Source organism: Bombus impatiens, unplaced genomic scaffold, assembly GCF_000188095.3.
Source record: "Bombus impatiens unplaced genomic scaffold, BIMP_2.2 scf_3474, whole genome shotgun sequence".
NCBI lineage: Eukaryota > Metazoa > Arthropoda > Insecta > Hymenoptera > Apidae > Bombus > Bombus impatiens.
Genome location: NT_179893.1, coordinates 1,402,707 through 1,415,527, shown reverse-complemented (window position 1 = coordinate 1,415,527; position 12,821 = coordinate 1,402,707). Strand labels below are relative to the sequence as shown.

The 12,821-nt window shown below is 31.3% G+C and overlaps 3 protein-coding genes across 5 annotated transcripts; 1 reads left to right on the top strand and 2 right to left on the bottom strand.

Moving 5' to 3' along the window:
- Positions 1-467: 467 nt before the first annotated feature.
- Positions 468-1,807, top strand: LOC100743648 (ATP synthase subunit O, mitochondrial). The gene is made up of 4 exons (XM_003494664.3): positions 468-623; positions 808-852; positions 1,047-1,157; positions 1,240-1,807. Exons 1-4 carry the CDS (start codon positions 495-497, stop codon positions 1,684-1,686), a joined length of 732 nt encoding a protein of 243 aa, XP_003494712.2. The 5' UTR covers positions 468-494; the 3' UTR covers positions 1,687-1,807.
- A 147-nt stretch (positions 1,808-1,954) lies between these two features.
- Positions 1,955-5,903, bottom strand: LOC100743287 (WD repeat-containing protein CG11141). Of its 3 annotated transcripts, none has more exons than XM_003494661.4 (8): positions 5,633-5,903; positions 5,135-5,367; positions 4,775-5,062; positions 4,537-4,697; positions 4,013-4,452; positions 3,786-3,945; positions 2,842-3,698; positions 1,955-2,768 (listed from the first exon to the last, which is right to left on the bottom strand). In XM_003494661.4, the coding sequence occupies exons 2-8, from the start codon at positions 5,357-5,359 to the stop codon at positions 2,680-2,682; spliced, it is 2,220 nt and encodes a 739-aa protein (XP_003494709.2). In that variant the 5' UTR covers positions 5,360-5,367; positions 5,633-5,903; the 3' UTR covers positions 1,955-2,679. The 3 variants fall into 3 exon arrangements, with proteins under 3 accessions (XP_003494709.2, XP_012248984.1, XP_012248985.1); XM_012393561.3 differs by having other exon boundaries at positions 2,878-3,698; XM_012393562.3 differs by lacking the exon at positions 5,633-5,903 and having other exon boundaries at positions 5,140-5,269.
- A 999-nt stretch (positions 5,904-6,902) lies between these two features.
- LOC100746164 (cofilin/actin-depolymerizing factor homolog) lies at positions 6,903-12,112 on the bottom strand. The gene is made up of 3 exons (XM_033324494.1): positions 11,880-12,112; positions 7,776-8,018; positions 6,903-7,688 (listed from the first exon to the last, which is right to left on the bottom strand). Exons 1-3 carry the CDS (start codon positions 11,880-11,882, stop codon positions 7,488-7,490), a joined length of 447 nt encoding a protein of 148 aa, XP_033180385.1. The 5' UTR covers positions 11,883-12,112; the 3' UTR covers positions 6,903-7,487.
- Positions 12,113-12,821: the final 709 nt, after the last annotated feature.

Here is a 12,821-nt window from a genome sequence, read left to right as displayed (position 1 = left end):
GGTTCTGATATAGGAAAATTTTCATTGCCTTTCAATTGATACATATATAAGAAAATGAAAATATGAGAGAATAAGACAAATGCATGATATACCTTAAATGTAGTAGTTATATCGAATTACTAATATCATATCGAATTACTAAAATTAATAAATTTTAATCTGGCATCTCCCACTTACTTTTGTCGAATTCTTGTTCAAACTGATCTGACGTCTATGTTTTCAAAATTACAATACACTACTGCCCTCCTACAAATATCGGAAGAAACTGTATAGCGCGCAATTACAAAATGGCGACCTATTTTCGAACGAGATGTAAGAACGTATGAACATAAATCTGTAATGAATGTAATTGAAGTCATGTAATGAATAAAAGTTCCGCTAATAATAAATAAAAGTGCAATTACAGTAAATAATCTTACGTTAATTATTGCTTAAATAAAACTTTGTAACTCTAAAACTACTTCTAGAGATGTCGCTATTAAGTCGAAAAGTGTATGCACTTACATATCTATGTGAAACAGTTCACATTATATAATGGTAGATCAGTAGAACCACATTTGTCGTTCTCGAATTTGGATACTTGCTGTTCGAAATATATGACAATGTCCTTCAGTAGGATAATTGTAAGTATTATTTTAATATATAATTTATTACACTCGTTAATATTCAAATAAAATGTATAAAAATTGAATTGTTGATAATGAAATGAAATATTCCGACAATTTAATTACGATACTGATTGAATAAAAACATTCTAAGACCAAAGAATATTACACAAAATTAACAAAAGACATTACTATTTTTTAGGTGCGGTCACTTTCTAGCAGTTCTGCTGCTCAACAAATGGTTAAGGTACTTTTCAAACATATATTAGATATAAAATTACATAACTTTAAAATATATATTTAATACTTCAGATAGTATTTCGTAATCATATGTTTTAATAAGTCACAATTGTGCGAATTACTTTTAAAAACTTTAGAATATTTTCTATTAATTTCATTTCCAGTAATGAAAATGTTACTTCACTGTCTTTTTGTTTTTAGCCTCCAATTCAAGTATATGGAATAGAAGGACGATATGCTACAGCACTTTATTCTGCAGCTTCAAAACAAAAAGTATTAAATAATGTTGAAAAAGATCTGCTTAAATTTCAAGTATGTATGATAAATACTACATCTTATTCTTAATTTATAACTAAAAATAATTTCACTATTAATAAAAACATATATATGTTAGAATCTTCTGAAGAAAGATAAACAATTAGCAGAATTTGTGAAGAATCCATCGATAAAACGAAAAGATAAAGTAAAAGCACTTCAGACAATTGGTGGAAAAGTTAGTCTAAGTAAAGAAACTGTAAATCTGTTGGGTTTACTGGCAGAAAATGGCAGACTTTCGGATGTAAATAATGTAATTAATACATTTAAATTATTTATGGCTGCCAATAGAGGTGAGGTCCCTTGTGAAGTTATAACTGCTAAACCACTTGATGCTGAGATGACATCTAAGCTTCAAACAGCTCTAAAGGGCTTCTTAAGTAAAGGTCAATCTATTTTGCTTACTTCGAAAGTCGATCCTTCTATTATTGGAGGTATGATTATAGCAATAGGTGATAAATATGTAGACATGAGCGTGGCCAGTAAAATAAAAAAATATTCTGACATTATTGCTAACACAGTGTGATCACTTTCTAACATTCAGTGAAATGAGCAAAGATAAAGTACTCATATAGAACAATTCATGAGTATTCTGTATGTCATTAAACAATAAAATATTCAGAATCTACTTATTGCTATTAAGAAAATCTGTTTTTTATTATATTAAACCATTTTATATATAAGTAACCTTTATTTTTTTTGTAAGTAAAATCAATCAAGATAAAAAAACAAGATCTTACTTATATAATAGTAAGATATAATCATATTTATTCTTATGCTAACAAAAATTTGAGTGCCATTTAAAAAGTATTTATATTTGAAAAATTAAGTACTTACAATGTTTTGAATTTGTATATGCATTTACAGAGAAGTTTACAAACGTTCAACTTTTAAACATTGCTACATTTTATAAATTAATATATATTGTAAGAACATTGTGTTTTAATATAATCATCATGCCTATTACTAGTTTCAAATGGCAAAAAGTGGACTACTTTTCGTAAAAATTTAAAATGGAATGTTATAAATGACATTGATTATGCAAAAAAAAATGTGCTTACATATCATTTTACAATATATCTAAAAATGTGTAACCGCACATTTATAGCACTATGTAACAATAAACCTTCAAAAAAATTGATTATCATAAATTTTCTTCCTACAAATTTACAATAGATTTTAAAAAATTCAGATTTAAAAAATAAAACAATAGTTGATAAAATATTATGCATATTTACCTAAATACTCAGTAATCATTGGGCATTTTGTAATCTTTTTTTTTATGATAAAAATAACATAAATCGCACTAAAGTAAGACTAGAAAATACATTGTCTAATCAAAGTTTGAATGTAGTGTGAGAAAGTGTACACGCACATTTTTACCCTAATTGTGAGATAACTTCATTGGATGGATGTGCAGAAAAAATTGAAGGCACATCTGCATAAAGCTTGAAAAAGAAAACATTCATCAAAATTGAAGTAATTTCTATTTAAAGTAGTTTCATACTTTAATTATGCTCTATATTGCAACTGGAGGTATATCATTTTTTACTAAAACCCAATCTTCTTCCTCAATTGTAGTTGATATCATAAACTCATTCGGTACAACTGGAAATAAATATTTTCCATTTATATTGCAAAAGTGTAATCGTATGTTAGGAACTAATTTTATTATACTTACTATGGAATTCAACTTCTAATTCATGTTTACCCATACCTGTTGAATGTGACATTTTCCTCCCATCAACATAACTACCTTTTTGTAAAGGTTCGTTTAATTTATCTTGTAAAAGCTTTTTTCTACATTCACCTAAATCTTCTAACTTCCTTAATTCCGTACGGTAACTGACATCTTCATCTCCAGATTCCGTTTCTGTATGGTCACTGTGATCATTATATTCATTTTGCTCAATTTTTTCCTCTGTGAAAGAATTATTGGAATGTACTGCACAACCTATATATGTAATTGTATCAATAGATTGGGACATATTTGAATTAGTAGTATTAATTTGACTGCTCGTCATATACTTTGACAAATCAAAATCCAAAACATCAGCCAAAAGTTTTTCTTTATTTTCTACATCACGTTGGATTGATTCAAGATTTCTTTCAGTTTTTGATATAAAATCATCATTGACACAGAGTGTTAATAAAGAAGAATGCATCGTCTTTGCATCATTGGCATTTATTTTGTCCTTATTGAAAGCAGATAAATCAAAATTAATGTCAGATAATGATGAACAATTTCCATTTCCATTTAATAGCCTATTATGTGATTTTTTAATTTTCCTTTCTGGAGTAAATACAACATCTTCAAATTCTTGTTGACTTATTTTTTCGAATATTTGCCTTCTATCATTATGTTTTTCATTTTGTTCACTACTTTTTCTTTTGGAAATATCATTATGTTCTGTTATTTTGCTACTGTCTGTTATTAATGAAGAATTTAAATTATCTGGCATCACTGGTACTTCTACAGCTTCTTCCGCACTTGTAATTGATGTTACATCAGTACCAATAGTAACAATTGGTACAATTCTAAAAAGTGATATATACTTTTAAACAATTTATATATTATTTATTAATCAAAAATAAATACATTTCTTTTTCACTGGGATACTTTACCCTACAGATTGAATAATATTACTTGGATTGATTTTGTGAAAAGGAATAGCTGGCACTATCGTACTTTCCATTAATTTTGAAGTTAACTCTAATATACCATTGGTAACTGGTTTACTAATTTCAGCAAATGACAATAATGGATCTGATGCACTTTTTGCTTCTACAAATAAAATCGGTTGTTAAAATTCGAATAAGATATTAGAAAAATATTCAATAAAAATATCTACCTGATGAGAACATGTTAGTTTCAGGATAATATGCAATACGTATTATGTTCCTTTCCCCTTCCAACACAAATATTTCATCTTTAGTACAAGCAACATTAGTAACACGACGTAAATCTGTTACAATGGATGTTATAGCAATAGTCTGTGGATTTACTACATATATAATATCATCGCTGTATGTAATTAGTAAGTCGTCACAAAAAGGTAAAATGACACCAAATGTAGGTTCCCCGCGATTCTTTTTACAACTTTCTGGTGCTGGATTTAAAAGTTCCACTTCTGTATGCCCAGATCGAACAGCATCCTTAAAAATAAGTGTTTTTAACACAGTCCCTGTTTTATCAGCTTGCCATAAACGTAATCCAGGTCTACTAGCATATATTACTAAGTCTTGTACATAATTTTGTCTACAACCAAATACAGCACCTAATCTTCCCAATCTAAAATATATGTTCATTGTTATGTTTTAATTTATAACATTACTGTTTATTAAAAATTGGATGTTAATTCAATTAACCACTAACGTTTTGCGTTCTTTCTGACCAACTTGTGTTACCTTTCCATTCTCATTTCTATTTACCAGTATCGTACGTAATGTTGTAGAAACTAACAATAAACCTTGTTGATAACTTAATTGCACTACTGCATACTTCTCATTTAACAATTCTGATGATTTTGACAAATGCTATAGGAACATATATAAAAAAACATAAAAATTTTTGGATAATGGAATTACGCTGTTATTTAATTTGCACTACGTACCATATAAAAATCAATTTCAGTAAGTACAACTAAACCATCTTGATCTCCACTAAATAATTTCATACCATTCTTAGACCACTCAACTGTAGTTACTGCGCTGTTATGTAAACCACTTATGCTATACCTTTCAACCTGTTTTTTCTGTTTTGGTTTTAAACTATCTGGTAATGAATCTGGTGGATTTTTAGGTATTTGAAATACAGTTACTACACCATGTTCATTACCAGCAGCAACCATATAGTCTACTGTTGATATCACTTGAATACATGTAATTTTCGAATTGACATTCTAAAAAAATAAATAGCACCTCATGTGTAAATATAAAATCATCATAAATTAAGTATATATTATGTATGATACCTCACATCGAAGCCTTTGCAAGTCTTGCTTTTCTCTGTCAAACCAATATACTAAACCATAGTTAGTTCCAATGGCTATAAATTCAGGCACTGCATCAATACAGGTAAAATTAATGTTGTGTGTAAAGAGCCCAGTTTGAATTTTCGCAGGTATTTGTTGAAGAAGCATAGCAAGAGGTGCCCATTCTCGTAAAGTACCACCATCTTCACACATAGGTGATGTCATTGTAAGTGCTATATCCATAAAATTATATTATAATTCATATCATTAACCATACATTTAATAAATGAATAGCGACATAAGTAATAACAAATTAATAAGAATGACGTAAATAATTCATACATAAACTAAAATGCCCTTTTCTCGTATGACATTTTATATTATGTACATAAATTATCAATGATGAACTACACTACAGTATTGTTAGTCTAAAAGTAACACATATGAAATCAGTATTTTATTATGTCATAATAAATTTATTGTGATATATAAAATTACCTTCTTATAGAATTAATTTGATTCGCAGAAAATATCAAAGTAATTAAATCACATTTCTTTTATCATACCGCACGAAATAATAATACTTTACCGAACATTTTTATGTTTCATTTAATATTTCATGGTTCGGCAAATTCTGTCAAGATTGCAGTGCACGCCTTCAAGTTAGTACCATAAACTACGTCATGTATAGAATAGAATACCATATATATGATTATGACAAAAATGAAGCTTGCATTTTCTAGATTTATCTTAACGATCCATATTGTCAAATAGAAATATGTACATAAAATTGATTTAATATATTTATAGCATAAAAGCAAATATATATATCGTATATATATATAGGATATTGATATATTCTAAAAATATTATCAAAGAATAATGTTTTTGAAATACAAATGTAATAATACATAGTTCACACACACATACATATATTTACCAAAACGTTCTTTTAAAAATTTTTTTAAATTTTAGCTCTATATATAATGATATTGAACAAAAATTGACATATTTATAAACATACATACTTATTCAGTAAATTTACTATAAAATCGCAGCACTCAGGATGTGTGCATTTTGTTATCATTATTAATGTCTATTTAGTATAAGGTGCGTTCACCACTTTATAGAACAGGAAAAAAAACACATAAATATTTCTCCGATTTTAATACGTATATTTGAAAAATAGTTTTTAGAAACAATAATTCAAAATTCAATTTGATTGACTATTACAAATGTGATATTGCTATAATATACTCTGTAAATAAAAAATAAATCTCCTACATAGAAAAGTGATAAATCCGGAACATTTATTTTTTAACTAAGCATTTAAGGAACTAATATGTTGTATAAAGCCCCTATATGTATTTATTTACTATACCAATGTACAAAAAAAACGTTTTACGTTCCAACACCACATTTCAAGGTCGGCAGATTAAAAAGTTGATAACATAATTTACTTTCGCATGACTAATAAATATCAAAGTTAGAAACATTGGATCTTTTTGTTTATATTTTTCTTGTAAATATATATAACATACACGAAAGAAGTTAATAAATTTTCCTATACTTTCACGTCAAATTGTATAATGAAACATGCTAAAAAATAATAACTGATATATATATATATATTACTTACAAAATTTTAATAACTAAAAATGGTGAATTTAATTATATAATCCAGAGATTATAATGATCACATGGTATATCAAATTATTCAAGACACAAGCTTTTTACATTCCAATTCAGTATAAAGAATTATAGAAAATAATAGAAGCAAATTTTATTTCATATATAAAACGATGAATGACTTATCATATACAAACGATATTACACTAATTACCTTTACTTTTATAACAAACCAAACAATTGACACAACATTAGGAAAACATGGGACTTACTAACGGGATTTCACGAAAAGTCATTATGAAATGAATTTAATTTAAACATTATACAGCCGATGACAAAAGTGTAATGCTTTCATTCTTACTGCCTGACTGGTTGTAAACTGTTATTCTTTTACAATTATCTTATAATTATAATAATAGTATAATATTAATATTATATCAGACAGATTCACACAACGTTCGCAGTATGAAAAGTGTTTTTTTCTTTATATATTTTTTTGTTCCTTTTACGTTCCTTTCTGCTAATGTTTACGCTCCCCAATGACTAATACATGTAGCACAAATACTTAGTAATCGTTTTCGTTTAAACGTGAAAAATGTGTAAAAACGTGAACGTTTAATGCGACGACGGTACAGAGCATTATTTTGGGGAAGGGATTTTGCGTACTGTTTTTCACTTGATTTCTCTCAATAATATTAATAATTTTGGATTTGCTGAAATACTCCTAATTCCTGTCAGTGGCTCGGAGCTTTTCTTCAACAGCTTCTTCAGAAGCCTCTGAAAGGTCTGTTGCCTGTATATACTTTTGCACACCAACTAAGGATTTTTTCAAAGCATCAAAAGAACTGGAGTACAACATCTTCTTCTTAACTTTGGCCGTGTCAGGACACCACGACATCAAGAACAATTTTTGTTTCTTGGAAGCCTGAAAAATAATAAAATCCAATTGAATAATCTCTATTTTCGACTAATAATTTTCAATTCGTTACCATTTATGTATTAAGAATACTACCTCAGAAGTACCCTGACACTGATGAGTGTATTCAAAATCGAAGAGGCCATAGCGACATTCTCCGCTACCACATTTCTGCAAATCTTCAAGGAAGGCGTCGTAAGCTGCGTCGCGAGGTCCGATGACTTCAACATCAATTTGCTTTTCGTCCTTAATGTAAAAGATTACATATCGATGCTTTTTGTCTTTTTTAATCTCCTCGTACGTTGTCTTACAAACATCGGCCACTGTTACTCCAGATGCCTAAATAAACATACAAACAAGAAACAAACAATTATTAATATTTAATATTTAATTATTTGTTTTTCACAACATATTTACATAGCACATTTTCTTTTTTCAAAAACTAGGATTGATAATTAAAGTAACCGATTATTCACAGATAGAAAATTTGTCAAAAATTCTAATATATAATCTTTAATATCGTATAAACGAATCAGGTGTAATATGGAGTCACAAGATTGCATACAAGAGACCGATAAAAAAGTTTGTTTATAAGATTGAATCATACTCGTTGAAATTGATATCGGTGACAAGAAACTTGTAAGACTTTTTACGACTTATGAGATGTATTTCTACTGTGTACGTAACAATATGAAATTTCATTCGAATTCTGAAGTTTGCGAAATTCTTTCGTTTAAATATTCCAATCGTAATTGAAATATCCATAATTAGAAATTAATGGAAATTAATAATGCATTCGCTATGCGTTCCGTCTATTACAAGCTATCGCTGATTTATCATCCAACAACCTCCCACCTAACTCTACCACATCATTCCTTTAGATAAGTAATATTTTTTCCTTCGGCATTAGTGTGAACAGAGATTACGAGCGTCGGACATCTTTCTGCATTTGCGATGTTATGACGAAGTGGTTGACTGACGATGAGATTGTGCCAGTATCGGTACTATCAGTATTACGCACGTCATGTTAGTCTGGCCGTTTAAGCTTATTTCGCGGACAAACGTAGGGGACGTACCGAAATAAAGTCTTCCCACGCACGAATTCGATGCTAAAAGAGATCCGACGTCCATTTCTAAAGTTATCCCTTGCTCTCGGGCACGTGCCACACGGTACGGAGGTCCGCCCGACTGCATGTTTCTTCCACTCTGTGGAAATTTGTGAAATACGACCATGACATGACACCCGGATAGAGATTCTGACGAAGACAGCAGAATAGGGAAAAGTAGGAAGGAGAGAGGGAGAGCAGAAAGAGAGGTAACGTCACAGATGGGCGACATGCACAGAGTAAAAAGTTCGAAGTGGGATAGTTATTTTTGAAACAGCCTTTCGTCTAGGATCAACGCTTTCAATTTAATAGTCTATCTATCTGTAATTGTGAAAAAATCTTTGATTATCTTGCAATGAATGCAGGGAATCGTGACAAAACAAACAGTTTCACGGGTATAAACAAGAAATTGCAAGATCGCTAAAATTAGTCGGGTAAAACGTAATTTGATATTTGAAGATAAAACAGACACTTTGCCAGATCAACTATATAGTTTCTACGTACCTGCTAAAACGTTGTTATTCACTAAAATAAACAATCTTGACTATGCAGAATGACGATTCGACTAAATTTCATATTATTATTTATAACGATTACTATACACGCGGAAGTCGTTAATAATCAAATAGAAATAAAAATATACATAAGAAATAATGTAAGATTAATTCGTCTCTTCCGATTGGTGACCACGTTTCATTGTAAATACATCCTTTACGAATGGTCAAAGCTTTTGTCTATTTCGGCATAATGAACGTAAGGGTCGAATGGGGTGCAAAAGGGTTCGACGAAAAGTATAACGTGGTTGGAGGATAGCCAGTGGATGGAGGATGCAATTCCTCGGTCGATATTCTGGCACGACAGGGGATGCCGGTTAGGGCCAGACTTGGCTCCCTCTAGGGCGTTGTTGTAAACGTCTCTTGTGTGTGGCACAAGGTCAAACGGAAGATGATTCACCGATGAGGAGCGACATGGTCGATTGTTTAACTGTTGAGTATACTAATCGTTTACATGTACAACTTTATATTATTTAATGATTTAACGGTACTAAAAGGACAGTAAATATTCAATCCTTACTACAAAAAAGGTAGGATATCACTCGAAGACGTGTAAATTGTATAAAATCTGTCGACAAATCTGGTTCGTTTACATGTTTAAATTCAGCCATCTTCACTCGCTTTAGATTCTAATTACCCCAATTCCCTTGATTTCTAATGGTAGGCGTTTTCTTCACGAGGATCTCAAATGCATGATGAAAAGTGCAATGAAATAAATTAATTAAAGAAGATTAATAGCTACATTTTAAATGGTAATACGAAAGAGAAAAGGTTACACGATTATGAATAAGGAATACCGAGTAAAATTAATCATCGCATTGCTAAGGATAATCAGCTTATTCATCACGTTTATGAAGGCGTCAGTGAACTTTGAGAGTCACTGGCCTGCAAGAACCGACCTCCTTACGGGCTCATTGAATTTTTCCCTCTCTACCAGAACTCTTGTAGTTCACTGTCATCCTCGAAGCAAAAGAGTGGGAGAGGGTTAGTTTCGCAAGGAAACTCAGCTCTTCATTACCAAGGATACAGCGTCTATCGGTAGCTAGCATAAATATTTAAAATGTATTCGGAGAACGGTAGTTACTACTTGTGCCAGTTTCACATGGTTAATTTTCTGTCGCCAATTTGCCGGAAACGGAACGCGACTACTTAATGAATTCTTCCGGAACTTCGATAGATGCATCGCACACATGACTAATCGTTCTATGAACATGAATCTTTAATTGTTAAAGAAAGCTTAAAGATATTTGAAAAAAAAAACACTGACAGTTTTATTAACTGCGACTTTCACAACAGCTTTCATATATGGAATATAATTGCAATTAATAAATAATATTTTATTTGAACGAAAATGCCAAAATGAAACTATTCTACAATACGAGAAGTTTATCTTTGCATAAGTTATGGATTGCACATTTCGTTCCTATGTGTTTAATCCACGCTCATAGAAATACGAAATTTACATTGCATACAATTTTTATGGGAATGTCCTTTTTTGCAAACGTGTAGTAACAGAGTACAATAAACAAAATGAGATAACGTGGATTCAAAATTAAACAGTTAAAATATATACACCGATGCAAGTGAAAATAGACGGTTGCTGATCGATAATAAGTTCAATATTTCGACATCACATGAGAAAATTGGTACAAATTTTCAATCTGGCATAACCTATTCGTTATATAAATTTTTGGCAATTACGACAAAATCCAAGAAATGTTTGAACTGAGAGCGAAATTACATACCGATAACAATACTTAAATATATTTTATAGCGTTCAATAAGATCGATGTCAAATATACGGGAACAGAAAGGAACAAGTCCTTGTATGATCGGCACTATTAAAATCAAGCAAAAAAAAAAAAAATGTTATTTTTGCGTTTTTATTATATTTTGTTTTGGTCGAAGAAATTATAATAGACTAAAATATTTTATCAGTTTACATAAAACTGAAGCATGAGATAAAAAAAAAATAAGACTAGCCATCAAAAATGCTACATTAGCGGGAAAACATCTTTCTATTAGAGGAGCAAACAATTCTTCGTTTCTTGTAATTAAACACAACTGAAAAGGAATTCACCGAGACGATTGCCATGCGACAAACGTTACAACACAACCGCGAGCTTTTACTCGTCAATGATATACGATCATTTTTCCGTCACCGATCACAGTTGGTCTTCGAGTGTTTGACTATCGTATCGTGAAACTGGAAATGAATCATCCGTTTCCTGGAAGCAAGGAATCGCGATTGGCACATAAAAATGCACCTACGTGAGAGATTTTAATTATGTTTGGTTTGTTGTTAGAGGTATGAAAATCAACCGCACAAACGATTTCGAACAAATAATTGAGACTAAATGATATCGGTTGATTGGTATGGCCAAAAGAAGAAAGCAGTTGTTCTCGCGGCGTATTGCCGGGACAGAAATGGCGACCGGCGCGTCTGCTTCGGCCATAACCACAAAGTAAGTCATGTACCGGTTTCCGAAGGATCGCTGACATTTTTTGGAAGTTGGATACATGCACAGTATGATATTTACCATTTCGTGATGTAGTAGCCGGTGAGAAGAATCACGTAAACAAGCACTTTTAACCTACACTTTCACGAGAGCCTCGGTCTGGTGGAACTGGATAGGCGCAATGTCCAGTCGCGGGGGTCGCGGCTCACGAACGAACGGGAAGGGAGGCTCCTCTCTTAGCTAGCTTTCTGCGAATCCTGTATCCCTACGCCTGCGCGCGCGCACTCTGATTAACTTTGTCTTGATTGGCCGATCACTGGTTAACAAAAATTCATAATTGATTAGACCGATACCTTTTTTATGAAAATTGATTAACAAATCGTATATTTTGAACAGTCTATCCTTTTCCATGGTAAATCAACGAATTAAATACATACAAGCGTATACTTTGTTTTGGAACCGGTAGGATTGTTCCAGTGCGCAAGCGTTGAGTGATGCGGTCATGCCGGTCGCTTATATAGCATTCCATTTTGTTTAGAATACGATTTTTTCTCGGACTATCTTATGAATAAGAACAATTGATAAGTTCTTTGGTATCGTAGAACAACTATACAGACCATCTAAGGACCAATAATAGGTAATCTGTGGAAAATAATCATCGATGTGACCTGCCGGTCATACCAACCAATCATAGTATGGGACGTGGGGAAATTACCTTATATGGGCAGCGGCATGCAAGCGATCGCATATAGACGTCGCGCGTCGTTCTGTGCGCATGCCGCTTGCTTTGCGTGCGCACGACGCGCAATGTAGTTGACAGTTTCAAAACACTCCGAACCGTACAGCACATCAATTTGCCGATAACCTCGAGTAATTATCGGTAAAAATTAAATCATCGACATAATGAATTTTTTTGTTAAAAATATTACTAAAATAAGAAAAATATATTATCTCTTTTAAATTAAGTAAACCAGATTTGATAAGGGTGCTTCAAATAATGTATATGGCAGATATATTAGTGTT